This window comes from Acartia tonsa, chromosome 9 (assembly GCF_053477335.1).
Source record: "Acartia tonsa isolate MP-2025a chromosome 9, ASM5347733v1, whole genome shotgun sequence".
Lineage (NCBI taxonomy): Eukaryota > Metazoa > Arthropoda > Copepoda > Calanoida > Acartiidae > Acartia > Acartia tonsa.
In genome coordinates this window covers 44,207,461-44,225,471 of record NC_137268.1, presented here as the reverse complement: position 1 = coordinate 44,225,471, position 18,011 = coordinate 44,207,461, and the positions used below count along the sequence as shown (strand labels likewise).

Genomic DNA, 18,011 nt, shown 5'->3' with positions numbered 1-18,011 from the left:
TTTCTATTTCCTACTTGTTAAACTGCAATGATGAAAGAAAGTTGCATAAAAAGTATGCAAAAAGTAAAGTAAAAATCATACTTTATTTAAGTTATTGGTTTTGCAATTTTTTCTAGAATTCCACTATCTATCTAACTACACTTACCGCTAAAATAATATAGTATAAAAAGTCTGAAGAATAAAATGTAACTAAAAGGTTGTATAATATTATTGTATAATGGATTGGTCGGGAAATTAAAGGAGAATTTATAAGTGCTTCAAGCGAAGAGGGAAGTAAAGGAACACTATTTTATTTCGTTTTTTTATTTATAGTTTAAGAAAATAGATTCTTTGCCCTAAAACTTAGGGATCTAAAGGGATGAGACAATAGCGATAAATTCACGTACATCCCCAATGATGGTACACAAAATTACACCTTTTATAGATTTAAATTAGTTGTTGAAAAGTCCCAAAAGTTGTTAAGACAACCAATGAGAAAACGTTATCTTACAACATTGGGGACTAGTGTAATAAATAGCCCATTGTCCCCTCTCACTCTGCCCAGAACTAGAACTTGCATTTAGATACTCTCTTTTTTTATATTTTAAAGGGTAGGAGATGAAGAGTTGTTTTAAAACTTTACTGTTTTAAATGTTTTTTTATGTCCTTTTTTATATTTAATTTTGTAAACGGCTGATCATTTAACAATTTTGAGGTTAATTACTAATTAGACTAATGGTTTTTTAGTTAGAGGGGGATGTAGAGATATGACTTTCCCACTTCCCTTGCTCTTGCAACTGACAGACAGACAGACATATATCACTGTGTCATAGAGTATATTTTCATTCGGTAGCAGAATCTTCACTCTAAGTCGTTTTAATATCCCGGAATTTATTTTTTTTAGGGACGTTTGATTGCTTTCAGAGCATTACAGATACACTGACGAGGGGTGTTTACATAGGCCTATAACCCCCTTCTGCACACATAGGTTCTAATGTTAAAAATAAGTTTATTCACAGTGTATGAAAATATTGAATATCAATTTAATCTAATAATGTGTCTTTGCATTGGAATAAATATATATATAAATACATTGTTAAAAAAAATCTATCAGTTTAGATGTATAACCAGTCAACTACCTGGATCCCCCTGTTGGTTAACTTTATTGTCTGCTAACAAAACACTTTCTGCTATATCGTAGCGACTTGGCTGTGTTAATGTTTCCGACGCTGTTGGTTGATTTTCAAAAACCTAATTGAAAGTCGGCACAGGGTCCTCGGGTTGGGGATTTAACCGCTTTCCCTCTCTATTGTTTAATTCTAGTATTACAAAACTCAGGAATGTCCCTTTGAAGTTGTTGTTGAGACAGTAATTTAGTAACCTTGACTTTAGTCAGGGAAGTTGTTGGACAGGGATAAGGGATGAATACTCTGAAAGAAAGTTTCAGGTAAAAGGCTACATGAAAAAAATATTTCTTTAAATAAAAAAAAGGCACGAATATCGTCAGTAGAAGGCTACAATCAAACTCAAGTAAATTTAGTTTTAAAGTCTTATCACATTTTTTCAACATTTTTATTCATATCCCTAACTATGAAGTTATTTACAATTTAGGCTCCTAAAAACTTAATATCCCAACCTTATGATTTAATTTTGGGATAAGGCAGACTTTCCTTTAAGTTAAACTTAACTTAAACCAATGCGAAACTACCCTGAAAATTATTTGATAATTATAAAATCAAGTAAGCAAAAATTTCAAATCTTTTATAAACTTGATTTTTATAGAAGGTTGATCGAGGGATATGTTTTGAAACTTAATTTAACTATAAGGTAATTGACAAAAGTAATACGTCAAAACACAAGAACAATAAAAGTAAATAAGAACAGCAAAAAAATTTTAAGCTATTATTCATTTAATGTTTATATCAAAGTGATAAAAAAAGTTAGAAGTATCTGTTTGAAAATATAGAATAAAAAGATGGACATTCATTAATGAGTAAAAAGAAAGAAAAAGGAGAGCACAAGAAGAGGTACAAATAGATAGATATTTTATCCAATATGAAACAATTAAAGGATATTTCAAAAACAAATCGACATGTATTTTTTGAAAGATTGTTTTTGAAAGATTTGCTGTTGTACAAAGCGTTGGTAGTTTCATTTACTTTTCAGTATAAACTTGTTGAATTTGTCTAGTGCCGACGATTAATTAACTTCTTATATAGAGAAGTTTACAGTTTCTATATACGGGAGAAAAAAACCACATAGAGATCAGGACGACAGACAGACAGACATGATCACTTACACAGTATTTTCGCTTCCACTATGCTTGATAAAAATAACATTTTCAGACGAAGGTTGTAAAAGTTTTAATAAAACTTTTTTATAGTAACTATATCATATTCATTGTTTAATATGAGCATCTATCTATTGCTTTTATTTGTACCATCTGTCTGTCTGTAATTCTCTACAGGACATCAAACTTCTAAAAAATGACTGGATTTTACTGTGAAAAGCTGCTTATCTATTAATATTTCGTTAATCTGTCGGTCTTTTAAATGCGTTTATATATTAGTAAAATGCGCAATGCGCATGAATAAAAATTAAGCTGCGCACTTTCTTCCACAAGGTTCCTGGAATGATTGAAAAACACCTCCAGCCCTCAACCATAAATTAAGATATCTAAAAAGTAAATTATTTTTGTTCAAGTCGAAAGTTATATTTAAAGGTTCAAACGTACAGACAATCATAATAACTTTTTTGTTAATTATTTTCGTTTTTTGGAAATTTAATAAAAAGTTGTTTGTCTAACCTTCAATCATTTTTATTCCCTTGACATTTTATCAGGAGTGTAATGACAGGTCAGTTGCAGTTTTGTTGGCCCCGAGGGGCCGAACAATTTAGGGCGGGTTCATATCGGAATTAGACAAAGAGGGGATATGCAACAGATAAAATTAACCTTTAAAACATTTCTGACCGAAAAAGAATTTTAAAAAATTGAGTTTTAGAACGCGACCACTAAAAAATGTATTTGATTACTTATTAATATGCAAAGACGACATTCAAAAATGTTTTTGAATCATAACTATGGCTTGATGGTGCTCCCTGGAAGGGCCTTGAGGAGCTGAATCAGGAACTTTTGTCCGTTTCAAAATATCTCGTTCCTAGCCTTAGAAATCACTAAAAAACCTCATTTTTAAAAGGTTTATTGAGAATTGTCCAATTTGTAGAGGTTTTTTAGATTTTCTCAGGCTTGGAGCGAGATTTTTTGAAACGGTCGAAAGTTCCTGATGCTACTCCTTAATGCCTTTCCTGGGAGCACCATGAAGCCATAGTTCTGATTCAATAAATTTTTGACTTCCATTTACAAATAGCTATACAATTGAATGTCTGGTCGTCAGCGGTTTTAAGACTTAGGATAAATTTTAAATCATCCAGAGGTGTATCATACTCATACAAATCATTTGCAGATCCCCGCTTTGGCCTTAGAAAAAAAATGTCCAAAATCGACCCACCCTACCGAACATTCTGGTCAACAAAACAGAGATCATTATTGATGTTTTTAATTTCTCATGAAAAATTCTCCATAATAACATACGATTCATGACTTTTCAGTTAGGATCAGAACCAGTTTGAATTAGTTTTAGAATAATACTATAAAAATAATTTCACTCCCCATAAACCACATAAAATTTCAATGCTTTTTTATTTGAATTTCAATGGTTCCTTTCCTTTATGATAAAATTAATGATCGATTTAAGTAATATTAATATGGTTCTACATCTCTCTGCCATAATGTTGTTCTAATAACTATCTTATTTCGATATAATAACAAAATAACAGTTTTACAGCAAGGATAAAGTATAACAAACTGGAATAAAACTTTTATACTTTAATGACGCATAATTTTAAATATATTAACCTATCCCTAAGTTCTATATTTTCTTGTGTATTTTGGATACAAATAAAATACAATTTTTAATCAAAACACTGAAATCGAAAAATTTATCAAATATTGCTAAAATATTTTTTTATTGTTTATTAAGCACAAGCGGTTGCGCCCATAGCATGTCCTATATTTGAAGCGAGTTGGAAGGACAGAAAAATAGCCTAAAGCTAGCTCAGAACCTTCAGCTTCACTGTAAATGAGAAGTATATCAGTTCAGCGGTTAGCGAGATCCTTCGCTACAGAAAGCTTACTACTTTATATAATAGGGTAATTAAATCCTAGGTTGTAAGGATTTTGTTTATTTGTTAAAAACCATAAAACCGACTGTTATTGATTCTACATTTTAGAGAAGCCTCATATAGTTCCTAACATAAGTTTAATCTACTTAATTTCTAATGTTCTTTGGGTGGTTTTATGCTTTTTTTCTGTCCTGTTATAATCATAACACGAAGTCTTAAGATGCTAGTAGTTTAGCTACTAATCCAACATAAGATGATAAAAAAGATTTTTTCAATATCCTAAGTAAAAATAGACATAAATTTCTAAGCTTTTTTATAAAAACTAACCTAAAATTTATTAGAAAGGCAAAACTACTCTATAACTCTACCTCTAGAATCAACCATAATTATGGCATTTATCATTTATTATGCATGAAAATTTGATTTTCTCTGCTTAATTTCTGATCTTTGATATTTGATGATTTAATTTGATGTATTAATTTGATGTTTTAAAAATAAAATAACAAAATATGTTTCCCAATTTTATGTTATGTTATCAGGAACGGATGAAGGTATATTGGATACTTTGGGAACTTTTATCAAACCTTGATTGTTTGGTTCAAACCAGCAGTATTCACACGTTTTAACTATTTATTCTACAGTAAGGGATATTTTGTTTATCAACAATAGGGATGTACTTTACATAAATTTATGGTCAATTATTCTTATTCCTTAAGAATGTGTTTCGAGAATATTTTATCAAATTATATTTTGCATTTTTGATTGAATATAAGTTTGATAAAATTTGCTTAGGATTAATCATTATCACCACAATGACTAATGACTGGGAGTGTATTCTTGAATATTTTTTAATTTACGACATTAAAACTAAAAAACGTTAACAATTATAGCTAGAGCAGTAGGTTTGCCTCTCCCCCCCCCCCCCCATAAAATAATCATTTGTTATTTAATATACAGTTTAGAAAAGGCCCATTTATTCATAGGGTGGGTTGTCTGCAAGGTATTGCTTAAAGGTAGCTGGACAAAGTGTCTCAAATATCATCCATGTGACGTCATAAAAATGATGGAGATGAGAGGAGGAGTGGGAAAGAAAACCCCTAAAAAATAGATGGATAATCCCTCATTCTCCGAAACAGTAGGACGAACATAAATAATTATATTATACAAAAAGTTGTCAAAAGTTATAAATCAGCTTGTTTTAAATATATGCACACGACTTTCTGGTAATGATTATAGAATTGTTGCGCTTTCTGAGTCATACCTAACTGGTATAGGAATCATCATGCAAATTTAAAAATACAATAGGACAATTCTAACATGTCAAAAATAACGTAAAGAGCAAATCGTTACGGAGGAACCTAACGACCCTTATTATAGAAAAGCTTGGCTTTATAGAGTGGCTTTAGAGTGGATAAAATTTCGTAAAGAAATATGACGCAGGAATATTGAAATCTTCCAATGCAATACTAGAATCTGCTTACTTTACAAAAAAAAAACTTGCTATCAAAATTATTTATTTACTCATGTTTGCTCAATAATAGTTTGTGCAAACGAAACAACAAATTACGTTTGAATTTTCTTCCTAAAATTACTGGCTGTGGCTGAAAGTGGATGCAGCTGAGCTAGGACGTCCAAGCTTTTTTATTTTGGGTGGGGAAAAATTTTTCAATGTGGTGGAGGGGGGAGAATGGCGAATTTTTTTACCCCCAACCCCCAAATTAGGTTTGAGGGGGGTAATCAATATCCCTTTGCCCCCCCCCCCCTCTCAGACGTTCTAGCGGCTGAGGTTGGCTTATTCTCCCTCCAAGCCGCCAAGTTTTCTCGAATCCGCGGGGTTTGTTGCGGCTGCTACTTCAGTTTTGTCTAAGCTGTTTAAATAAGTATTGCAGCAGCTAAAGCTACTAAAAGCTGGTTGGTTAATTGATGTGGCTGAGGGTTGCTGAGGCTGAATAAGGTTGAGGGTGGCTGCGGCTGACTGGTGGCTGATTTGACATTAGAATATTAGAACAATGCTATATAATGCTGTATCAAGCGCTTGGCAATAATTGTAAGAGAGGAACAAATACACTGCACTGTTCAAAAAAAAAAAAAAATTTAGCTTTAGATAATACTATATATTCATTTCAATACTGTATAGCATCATCCCATACGTTCTGGCAAAAAAACCTCATTACGATATAAGGAAGATTCCAATACTGTATTGAGTATTAGTTAGTGTTCTATGGAGTAATATGTATTACTAAAAAAAGAATGTGCATTTTATAGTATTATCTAATACTCTTTATGGAATAAAATTTAATACGCTTGAAGGAAGTTTTTAATACTCTGGTTCGTAATTTTTGTTACTCTGTAGTGTAAGAATTTATACTAAAAACGTAATATCTCTGTATAGTAATAGTTATTACGGTATATAGTAGGGTTGGGCCAGATACTTTTTTGGCCGGATAGCGGATACCGGATATCCGGCTGATTTCAAATGCCGGATATCCGGTGTCCGGCCGGATATCCGGTTATCCGGCCAAATTACCGGATATCCGGCCGGATAACCGGCCAAATTACCATATATTAAAGTAGCAAAAAAAATTTCTTCAGAAATCTTATATAAATTTACATAAAGATAAACATAAAGATAAAAAATGTTCTTCTAGCTTCAATAATAAGAAAGTTATAGCCATTAAAAATTTTAAAAAGCAGAGATTTTTGGTGTAAAGTATAAAAAATTATATAGCCGGATATCCGGCCGGATAGTTTCAATATCCGGTAACCGGCCGGATATTGAAAATGGCCGGATATCCGGCCACACCGGATATCCGGCCCAACCCTAGTATATAGTACTACATGGTGATATATATTCATTTTGTTAATACAGCACACTTACGGGTCTAGGTCTAATACAACCCCAGCATATCAATTGATACTAAATGAAAAAATTATTTTTTACAGTGTATATAAGTAAATATCTGAATATCAGTTCCTTTAAGGACTTCCGGTCAAATATAGGACAATCAAGGAAAAGATACGAATTTATTTATCAGGTTATACAATAACTTTTCAAATTGTTACATCTCTTAATTTATCAATATTTTAAAGTTATTGTATTTACACTCTAGAATTATAATTAATAAAAAATTATGCATTTTGTTTGTTTTAGTGTGGAGTTAGCATGGCTACTGTCAAATTTTATTATTGTAACAAGTTTTTTTCAGAAAACGATTAATATCCGACCGATTCTCATCCATGCTGAAAAATCATGTACAGCATCGTATTAAAGCCAATTTTCAACAAGTTTTAACAAAACTGGTTTTAATCTCTTTTTTTATTTTGGTATCCGTGGAAAGCTGTCTATAATACGATGCTATAAATAACTGTTATCTTTAAAGTTAAAATGTTGCAAATAAAATTTTCTTAAAACTAAGATTTGGATGATTTTCTATGAAAATAACATATAAAATAAAAATCAAATTTATTATTTAAACTTCAAATACTTCAGATGTCAATATAATCTTAGGAAATTATTATTATTATTTGCAGATATTGGTTTATTTTCTTTAAGTTTATGTCATCTAATGCCTTAAACTCCTGCATATATCAGAAAGACATTTCTCGTATTCATTCGAATCCGGTGGATAGGAACCGGTTCTCATCCATACGAAAAAACTATGTCTAGCATCGTATTATATCCAGCTTTCTACGAATATAGAAATGTACAATTATAAGATTAAAACCAGTTTTTTAGCCGGTGCCTTCGGCACCTCGGGGCTAAAAAAACTAGTTTTAATCTCATAGTTGTACTTTCTATATCCGCGGAAAGCCGTTTATAATACGATACGAGAAATAACTATTACAGTATTTTTTAGATGAGAACAGATAAAAATGTCACATCAATCAGAAGATAAAAAGAGACAGGTAAACCTATTTGTTTGCATTTGTAAAACACCACTTAATAAACATTATAAGAGATATGTCAATGGAAATTGAATTTATTATTCACTTATAATTGAGGAATTCTACTGGTAATCCCTCCTTCCCTAACCAATTATAACCACTGAAATTTAATTTTTAATATACTATAATCAGGGACGTCCAAGGAGGGGGTGGGTAAATGGGTGATTACCCACTCCAAACGAATTTGGGGGATCTGTAGGCACCCTCAAATTTTTTTAAAAATTTTCTTATTTTACTTCCATTATATAAAATTTACCCCAACCATTTAATATTATTTCTAACATAATAAAAGTTACTTCATAGCTAACCATTCAAGAACTTTATCTAAATTTTTTTCAACCTTTCATTGATTCTAATAACACTAAAACATTATCAAAAGCAAATATCATTGCTCTTAAAAAACATACAATTTTAGATTCTAAGCCTAATTCCTTGTTTCCTACTTTCTTTTTGTTATGGTACAAACAGGTAAACTATTTTATAGTAGCGAAGCAACTCTATAATTCATTTTGTCTGTCTGTCAGTCTGTCCATAACGATCTTGGGGTAATGCAATTTTTTCGACTGCTGATAAAGATATATCGGCTGAATTTTTTGTTGAGGATTCTTTGTTTAAATGAGCATCAAGTGTATAATTTTCGTCAGTCCGTCAGTCTGTCGGTCGTGCATAACTGACATTAAAAATATTTTCTTTAAAAAAAGGTTTCGTGATTTACCTGTTATAGCATGAGTTTGATTTATGAAGGAACAAGGGCATAGGTTTAAAAAAATGTATCAATAATAATTTCTTATTATACACTACAATTAAATGTGCAAAAACTAAAAGCCTACAAATTTTATTTCTGTTCAGTGCATTTGTTGCTTTACTAACAGCCCAGCTGAGAGAGGATTGTTCAGAGATTCAAATAACTCTTGATCAAGAGTCATGGATTGGTAAGATATTTGAACAGAACATGCAAAGATTATTGAATATTAGTGGAATTTGATGTAAAAATAACTAGGAAGTGCTATAAAAGACTTTATATGTGTTCTTTTGAACAATGACGGGGTTAGTATTTTGAAAGGTTAGAATAAAATATCTAAATTTATTAGGAGTTGTATTACACAATTTCTGACAATTTTTTTCTTTATTTTAAGTTTGCTTGGACAATGTGTTTACTCCTGTTGTATGTCTACTTTCTGGTCCTTTACAGCATATCATTGGTCCCAGGTAGAGGATTAACAGATGTTTTTAAAAATCTAATCTAAAAATTGTTTAAATTTAGATTTTAAAATTTGTAATGTTTTTGCGTTTGATTATTTGAATATGCATTAAAACTTAGGTCATAATATTTGTTATCAAACTTGACCTACATTTTTTTGCATAAAAAAAAATATTATTTCAAAAGTTTATAGCTACTCAACTTGTCTTTTGAATTGTTTTTGATGATCAAAAAGGTGCACCCATTACTAACAAATGTTGATCTGGTTTTTTTTAAATACAGGAAACAAAATGTATAAAAAAATATAATGTAAAGAGTTTTATCTTTGTTTAGGTCTTCACTACAGCTCTCCTGTTTACCCTACATAATTGCATGGATTCTTACAACTCAGGAAATCATATAACATAAAATGATTGCATTTCCTTTGTTTTGTAGTTCTATTTATTGATATTTATAAGCTATTTATCCCTATAGATCTATTCATTTTTAAAGCAAAAGAAAACATGTTAAAAATACTTTTTAATTTTTAAATATATACAAAAAATTTTATCTGATTTTTTTTGGCAGGCAACAAACTATAAAATGATGTACATAAGCAGATTGTTAGTTGGAATAAGTCATGCCCTGTCCACTACAACTGTTTATACTGTGGAGATACTAAGCAATGATCTTAGAGGTCCTTGTGATATTATGATATCCTCATTCAGGTAAGCTTATCTAATTTATTGTACTATTAAATATTAATTAATACAGTCATCAAAATATTGATAATTAAATTAATTAACCCAATGGTTGTTACATTAATTGAACAAATAATTGATTACTACATTGATTGCTTCATTGCAACATCTATCTAATGATTAATACATGGATAGATATATTGATCAATACATTTATCCGTTCATTGATTGATACATTTCTTTTCTTTTAAAAAAATCCATAGAAAACATATACAATAAGAATTTCCATTTTCAGAGCCTTGGGATCAATATTGATATTCATCCTTGGAATTTACTTTAGATGGACAACAATTGCCTGCATTGCCTTGGGTAAAGAAAGAAGAACAAAATATTCAATATTAATTGTACAGTTTTTTCTATTATCACTGACTTTAAGTGTCTATTCTGATAACTCTTTTGTTACCATCCAAGCCAAAATTTAATTCAATGAATCCTTTAATCATTAGCTTTTAACTTTTCTTTTTTCTTTTTAGTTGTACCATGTGTTGCTTTGTTGATCAGTTTAATTATTCCTGAATCTCCAGTTTATTTGATTTACAGGTGGCAATATAATTATAGATAGATAGCTTAACTGGTGAGATTTTCAATAGAAAGATTAACATGGGAGTATGATTTTTGAATTATAAGATAAATTTGTCCATTAATTGATTGCTAGATAGATTAATGGATCTTTGGATAGTTTAATCTTGTATTGTTAGTCATTAAAATCATCCCTAAATATGGGTAAATTGTAAAAAGATTGATTAAAATAATAATATCTAGAACATGAATTACCATTAATAGGCTTGCCTTATGTTTTTTTTATGTCCTCAAGTTTTTTAAATTCAATTTTGATTTTAATAACAAATTTCTCTGTAAATGATGAAGAGAATTTTGGTTCAGTATTTTATATTTATATTTTATATCTTGATAGTTATTTATCTGGTAATCTACATATAAACATATAAATCTATTTACCTTACCCTTTATCTTTGTATGTCTCAGAGGGAAAGATGTGCAGGCTGAGAAAAGCATGAAAAGACTGTATGGACCAAAATTTGATTCTCAAGAAAAAATGGAAAATATAAAGTAAGTGTACAGTAAAATCTTTCCTCAAATTTTACAAAGTACAAAATTGTAACTTTAAAATAAACTGAATGTAGATTATCTATTATGTGGTGGATTAGAAAGAGTATAGAATTTATAAATTTTTATTGAGAAAGGAGTGTTAGATTTAAGCTAAGCAATGAATACTTTCTTTGGAAAATACATTAATATGTAGGAGTGTCTTTTAGTATTTTGGGCGTGTGATTTCATTACAAACTAGTTTACTCTATATTTCATGAAAATTTGTTTAAATTATAGTAAAATATTTAGTCAATCTATATATAATAAGAAATTTTAAGTTTAAATCATAAAAATAAATTTTGTTAATGCAAGTTAGTTTGATAGAAAAATTATTCTTTTTTAGATTTAATCTAGAAGCTCTAGCTTCTAGGAGATCTGGTGGAAAGAAAAGGTATTATTTGAAAGAGATAAACAAGCATCCTGAGGTTTATAAACCATTTGGAATCATCCTGATTCTAACTGTAGTTCAAATGTTCAGGTAAACTCTTTAAGTTAGTTATCTACTCTCTTACTAGTGTGTATAACTCCATTTGAAAATAAAAATATGACATTGGTATTACTACTAAACAATATTTCTTTGATGCTATTCAAATAATGACATTATGACACATATATTCTGATAATGATAGCAAATTAATATACTTAAACTTCATATACATATACTATCAAATATCTTATTCAATTGATAATGAAGCAAGATCCAAGTCTCAATATCTTAAAGACATTACTGTTCTTTTTCATAATTAATTATTCTAAAACATTGCAGAATCTATGTGCATAATTGTCCTTGTTATTTCAGTGGAGCATCAGTTCTCAGAGGTTATGTGATCAAAATATTTGATTCAATATTAAACACAAATATATCTAAAGGTAGAATTTTAGATACCTACAATACTCTGTAAGTATGCACTGTAGGACTGTCTGTAAAGATCAAGAACTTCACAAATGTTTTTTCTCTTTGGTGTTTTTAATATAACCAATGCGTTTCTCTTCTTCATTGTCTCATGAATTGTTTTTACTTTACCTGAAGTGTAGAAATCATCTGTTTCTTTTTATATTTTCTTCATTCTTTGAATTAAGTGTTTTGTAAATTTTTCAACAATTTGTCCCCCAAAGATAGAACAAATCTCAAGTGTCAACTTATTAAAGAAACAGCTGTATAGTGTATAATTCAGGAGAAAACCAGACAATTATTGAAGTAAATTCAACAATGAATGTAGTAAACAATCTTGTAAATAGTGACTGTGTTAAAATACACACTGTTTCAAATCTGGCTTACATCTCTGGTATTATAATAGGTAATTTTTTTACATGTATGCTATTTATATTTTATTTTTGGCTTTCTTAATGCAGTAAAAAAATAGTAAAAGGATCTTTTAATTAAATTATCTTATTCTTAATTTTTGTGTATTGTTGTTTTGTTTTCTAGGTATATTTAGATTTGTTAGTACAGTATTCCTAGCTAGACAATTAACTAAACATAGAAGAAGAAGCATGTATCTTATTTCCATGATTCTTAGGTAATTTGACAGGGGAGTGTATTTAGAAAGTTAGTTAATGTAAAAACAAATTATTATATTCTATTCATAACTACTAGCGGCTTCGCCTCTAGCCTCTAGGGGCTTTGCCCAAGAGGTTTGATCAAACCAATTTTTCGTATTTTAGATTTAAAAGAAAAATGTTTTAAAATTTCTTTGGGGGGTGGAAATTTTTTCTTTTGGGGGGGGGGGGGGTATAGTCGAACCCATTATTTTGATTTAGTTTTAAAAAGAAAAGAAATTTTTTTTTTGAGGTTTTTTTTTCATTTTTTGGGGTGCTTGGGGGTGTCCCACCCCCCAAGAAAATAGTTATAAACCTTCCCGGGACCTATAAGAAGCTACCCTGTAAAGAAGAACTCGATCGGTTCAGTGGTTAGCGAGATCCTTTGCTACAAACAAACAAACAGAAAGACATCGTTCTACTTTGTATTATAGATATCTTTACTATTATTGTGCAAATCCTGAAATAAATTTCTAGGCTAGCCTTTATCACTAAAAGATATAAAAGAACATGTAAGATTTACTCCTAGGCTAGACTAAGAAATTTTAAAGAATTTAGTTCATTATACTTATTTAATCTATAGCACAGATATGTGTTGGCAAATATGTATTTGGTATTACATGGACTGTATGAATTTATATTTTATTAAAAACAAATAATTAAATTGAAATAGAAAAAAAAACTTTCAAAAAATGTAATATGCAAGCTGGTTTATTCTATTTATTTTCAAAAATTTTATTTATGATCAAATAACAAATGTCGTCATTTTTATTTAAATTTTTAAAAATTTAAAATTTCAGTTGTGTGTGTTTGCTGTTGTTTGCATTATTTTGTATGCTAAGAGATATTCATAAATTTCAAGTCTTTGGGTAAGTTTTTTTTCTCTGATTTGATACTTTTCTTCTATTAACTTGTGTTTTTGTAACTTAATTATATCAAAATCAGAATTGTGTTATCATTTCAAACCTTATGTAGCTTTTGGAATATCTTTTTTTATATTTTGAAAATATTTATCTTTCTAGATGGTTTACTGTTGTGTCTGCATGTTTTCTGGTGGGTTCTGTCCAGCTAGGGGTACAAACTTTGCCCTACCTATACAGTGGAGAGCTATTCCCTTCAGATATCAGGGCTATTTGTAAGGTAACAAATTTACCAAAGATTGTGGCATAATACATAGTTCATAACATAATTGTTGATGAGTAGAGGGTGTGCCTTGGCCAAACACAGGGGCAACTGATTACCATAAAATCAAAGTAATCAAAGTAAAATCAAAGTGTTGGTTTTCTGTAGGACGTTACGTTATATGGCCATCCCCTTACTTTTGGGTAGGTGATGTTTAGGGGGAATGCCTTGGCCAATTACAGCCAGATTTGGCTACCCTGCACAGTTGGAACTTTTAGACAAAGGTCGCACAATCAAAGTGTTGTTATTCTGTTAGATGTTTAGTCATATAATCATGAACTTCATTTTAGGGCAACCAACCAAAATTAAGAATGGTGGTTAAATTATTCCATAGTGGTGTCTATTAGTTCCACAAGACATTTGATGAAAATTGCTTAAAAGAAATAATTTGAAACATCGTAAAGTGCCTCCAAAAAATGACGTCATACAATACAAAGTACCAATGATTGGCCAGTATAAATTGTAATTGACCAATAGTAACATTTATACTGGCCTCTCATTGGTCACTTGTATTTTATGACGTCATTTTTTGGCGGCACTTTACGTTGTTTTAAATAATTTACGTTAAATCCAGAATATAATTTTTTCTGCTGACTATATTTCAACTAACCGACCTTTTAACTATCTAGAGTGTGTCAAGAAGCGTAGCCACCCTAATGTTAATGCTGTCCTTGAAACTGTTTCCCGGAGTGGTCAATTATTTGCAGCTGTCCGGCACATTCTTACTTTTTGGACTAGGCTTGTGACAAATTAAATAAGCAACATTCAGGGATGGTCTAAAGGGATAAGACAATGGCAGATAAATTGATGTACAATACATCCCTAATAAAAATACACAAAATTACTCCTTCTGTTAATTAAAATTAGTTGTTAAAACGTTTAAACGCTCAACTTAATGAACTAACCCATCAAATTTCACTAAATCCCCCAAAGTTGTTAAGCTAACGAATAAGATAACAGCCCACTGTCCCTCCGTAAATCACATTCCTTCTTAACAAGAAAAATAATAGATCTATCAATAGTTTTGCAGTTAACAGGATTATTACAGTTGCGGAAAATTTATTAATTTTCATTTTTGTATGGGGGTAGATCATTTTTTGAAGATGATTAAAGTCCCTCCACAGATTAGGACGTCATACGATATAATAACCAATGAGAGGCTAGCATAAATTTTACCATTGGTCAATTACAGTGTATACTGGCCTCTCATTGGCTATTCTATCTCATGACTTAATAATCTGAGGAGGGACTTTAATCATCTTCCATTTTTAAAGATTTTTTAAAGGACCAACACTAAACTTTTCGGAAAAGTAACCATCTTTTGAGACAAATATATTTTTGTGGTGTATGGGCTAGAGTTTATGATAGGTTTTGGTCGTTCACGAGATCTTTCAGGACACACATCCATGCAAATTACTACTTCATAGAATACTAGTTCTAGGGGAGGGCCAAGAAAATAACCTAAAGATATTTATAAGACTTCCCTGAAGAGTTCAACAAGTTTTTAACTTCAGACCAAAAATCTAATCTTATATTTGTCATTTTAACACAGTGATTGCTGTATTTTTTCCTGTAATGTATTTTATTCTACCTGAAACGAAGGTACAGTTATTTGTAATGCAGCTTTTTTATAATTAGGGTATGTCAGTCCGTATGTTGCTTCTTGAGTTCTGTAAATTAAGTCTGTTTAGTATAATCAAAAAACAGTTGACCTAAACTTTTTTTAGGTAAACTACTTATACATCGAATAAATCGTTTTTAATTACTTTTCATAAGAACTGGTCATGAGCCATACTGAAATATTATCTATCGTTTAGTAATAGTAATAATTTTCCTCGAATGATATAAAATAAAAATCGTAATATAAATTCCAGTTTTGTTTGCGGGGGCCTTTGGCCCCTCCCGGATAACAAAACTGGAATTAATTTTATACTTTTTCAGTTTACTATACGTGGAAAGCTGTCATAATACGATGCGATATAAAACTAAGGTTATTTATTTGCATATGTTCTTTTAGGATAGAAATCTGGAAAGTGTGTACAAACAATTTAGAAAATCAACAGGTAAATCTGAGGAATGGTGATCATAAATTTCCCCCATTTCCCTAAATATCTATTTTGTATATACGTTAAGTTAGGTTAAGGAAGAAGAATATTTATAAACCTTTCATGGAAACAATCTTCGTTGTCAAGGAGAACTTTATTGGTCCAACAATTAGAGACATCCTCCGCTACAGACAGATAAAAAGATAGACATCCTTTTACCTTTATATCGGGATTAAAACATTTCCTTTTTTCCCCCAGGAACAGCTAAACATGGTTTTACCCGGCGAAGACAAGAAATGATGGAAGAATTAAAAAGAGATATTAATGAACAGGACGATAACCCAGAGATGGATAATCATGACACAGAAATGATTGAACATAAAGTTGTAAACAAGGTCAATACTGACCATAAGTAGCGCTGCTTAAAATCTGTAAGGTAGGTAAAATAAGCAATTGATGGTAAAGAGGTGTTTTTTCATTTAGGTATATCCCTATCAAGGGCATCCAAGCATTTTAATTTGGGGGGGGGGGGGAGTAAATTTTTTTATGGGGGGTGTGTAATTTGTAATTGGTGGGGGTAAAAAGGCGCGTGAAGCGGGCCGAAAATTCTTTGTTACCACCCCCCCAAAGTTTGTACCCCGGGGGTAAAACTTGCTGGGGCGGGGGGGTAATTATCCTTACTTAAATCTGTTTAGAGGGGTAAAAATTTCTTTTAAGGGGGGCGGGCCGCGGCCTTTTTACCCCCCCCCCCCCTTGGACGTCAATGATCCCTATAAAAATCAAGTAAAAGAGAAGAGGGGGCAGGGGTTAAATAACTGTATGTCCTTGGGGTGGGGACCCTGTGGCGTCTTTCAATTGAGTCTATGATTATCAGCCAATAGCGTTGGAAATACTAACAGAGCCAAGTAGCTACAAAAGTGCAGAAAGCAATTTGCTTGCAGACGAAAAAGGTCCTCACCACTGGGAGTATGTAGTTGTCTATAGATGATTGTATGATAGAAAAATACCCCTTAATATGGAGTAGCTGTGTTACTAAGAATGTATATTACAAATATATTTAAATATAATATTGTATATATATTGAAATAAAAATTTATGTGGAATTTTTGTGAATTCTTATTATACAAAGTAGTAGCTTTTTTTGTTTGTAGCGAAGGGTCTCGCTTACCGCTTAACCGATATGGTTCTCTTTTACAGCGAAGTCTCTAATAGATCCTGTGATGGTTTTAGGATATTCTATTTTTATAAATAAGTCTTCCTATGGTTTTAGGCTATTTTCTGCACCTCAATATCCCTTTAAATATAGAGCCCCTAGATACTATTGACGCAGCCGCTAGTTTTATATATAGCGGTATCCTATGATATAAAGCAGTAAGGTTTTTTTGTCTGTAGCAAAAGATATCTAGACTGTTGGTCCGAATTGATTGTACTTTTTAGGGAATCTTTAAATTAAATTTGGGTGATTTTAGGCTATTTTCCTCACCTTTAAAGCTAGGGGCAAAGCAACTAGTTTAATTTAAAATAAAAACCTTAAAATTAATCCTTTTTTGTTGGTCTTGGCCTATCAACCCCTTAGGGCAATTAAAACTGTAATTTTTCAATTTAATATCCACGGAAAACTGTATATAATACATTGCAATAAATACCTATAACAAGATTAATTTTAGTTCGTCTCTTAGTATAAATATTAGAGTAAAACACTATTTGGAGAAAGGGTTAAGTAACTGTATCTCTCCATCGCATCAACCTTGTGCTACCTTTCTATAAAGTCATCAAAAATCAACCAATTGTGTCGCAGCCAAGTAGCAGAAAATAATTTAGTAGCAGACGAAAAGGGTCGTTAAAATAGGAAGGGAGGTAGTTGTCTGTATACATCTATACTGTAGATCTGTTGTCTAAATATCTATAGATGGATATAATATATACGTGGATAATATATTTAGCTTGATACTATGAACCTCATTTATTGGTCAGTTCGTTCATCTAGTAGGAGGGAAGGGGGGGATGGGGTATAGGGGATGGATAGGGGTTATCGTTATTTTAGACAGCTGCAAGTATTCCTTTTCAGAGTACATGAAAATCTGGTGTAAC

The 18,011-nt window shown here is 31.0% G+C and overlaps 2 protein-coding genes and 1 long non-coding RNA gene across 3 annotated transcripts; all 3 read left to right on the top strand.

Annotated features, from left to right (window-relative positions):
• Positions 1 to 7,316: 7,316 nt before the first annotated feature.
• Positions 7,317 to 9,710, top strand: LOC145327560 (uncharacterized). Its single transcript, XM_080171101.1, has 5 exons — positions 7,317 to 8,067; positions 8,522 to 8,574; positions 8,956 to 9,038; positions 9,243 to 9,315; positions 9,641 to 9,710. The coding sequence occupies exons 1-5, from the start codon at positions 8,035 to 8,037 to the stop codon at positions 9,708 to 9,710; spliced, it is 312 nt and encodes a 103-aa protein (XP_080027227.1). The 5' UTR covers positions 7,317 to 8,034.
• A 167-nt stretch (positions 9,711 to 9,877) lies between these two features.
• Positions 9,878 to 14,702, top strand: LOC145327891 (facilitated trehalose transporter Tret1-like). Its single transcript, XM_080171420.1, has 11 exons — positions 9,878 to 10,014; positions 10,283 to 10,356; positions 10,521 to 10,587; positions 11,032 to 11,115; positions 11,498 to 11,632; positions 11,954 to 12,024; positions 12,330 to 12,452; positions 12,584 to 12,674; positions 13,494 to 13,562; positions 13,716 to 13,833; positions 14,505 to 14,702. The coding sequence occupies exons 1-11, from the start codon at positions 9,890 to 9,892 to the stop codon at positions 14,619 to 14,621; spliced, it is 1,074 nt and encodes a 357-aa protein (XP_080027546.1). The 5' UTR covers positions 9,878 to 9,889; the 3' UTR covers positions 14,622 to 14,702.
• Positions 14,703 to 15,338: 636 nt separating this feature from the next.
• On the top strand, positions 15,339 to 17,023 carry LOC145327890 (uncharacterized). The gene is made up of 3 exons (XR_013882272.1): positions 15,339 to 15,477; positions 15,893 to 15,938; positions 16,179 to 17,023. It is a non-coding gene; the product is annotated as an uncharacterized LOC145327890 (long non-coding RNA).
• Positions 17,024 to 18,011: the final 988 nt, after the last annotated feature.

What these genes read in the sequence shown, in the direction of transcription:
- LOC145327891 (XM_080171420.1), top strand. Translation starts at nt 9,890, where the DNA reads ATGATGTACATAAGCAGATTGTTAGTTGGAATAAGTCATGCCCTGTCC. An exon ending in ATTATGATATCCTCATTCAG is followed by an intron (nt 10,015 to 10,282) that starts GTAAGCTTATCT and finishes TTCCATTTTCAG; the next exon opens with AGCCTTGGGATCAATATTGA. An exon ending in CATCTCTGGTATTATAATAG is followed by an intron (nt 12,453 to 12,583) that starts GTAATTTTTTTA and finishes TTTGTTTTCTAG; the next exon opens with GTATATTTAGATTTGTTAGT.
- LOC145327560 (XM_080171101.1), top strand. Translation starts at nt 8,035, where the DNA reads ATGTCACATCAATCAGAAGATAAAAAGAGACAG. An exon ending in TTTTGTTATGGTACAAACAG is followed by an intron (nt 8,575 to 8,955) that starts GTAAACTATTTT and finishes ATTTCTGTTCAG; the next exon opens with TGCATTTGTTGCTTTACTAA. An exon ending in TGATCAAGAGTCATGGATTG is followed by an intron (nt 9,039 to 9,242) that starts GTAAGATATTTG and finishes CTTTATTTTAAG; the next exon opens with TTTGCTTGGACAATGTGTTT.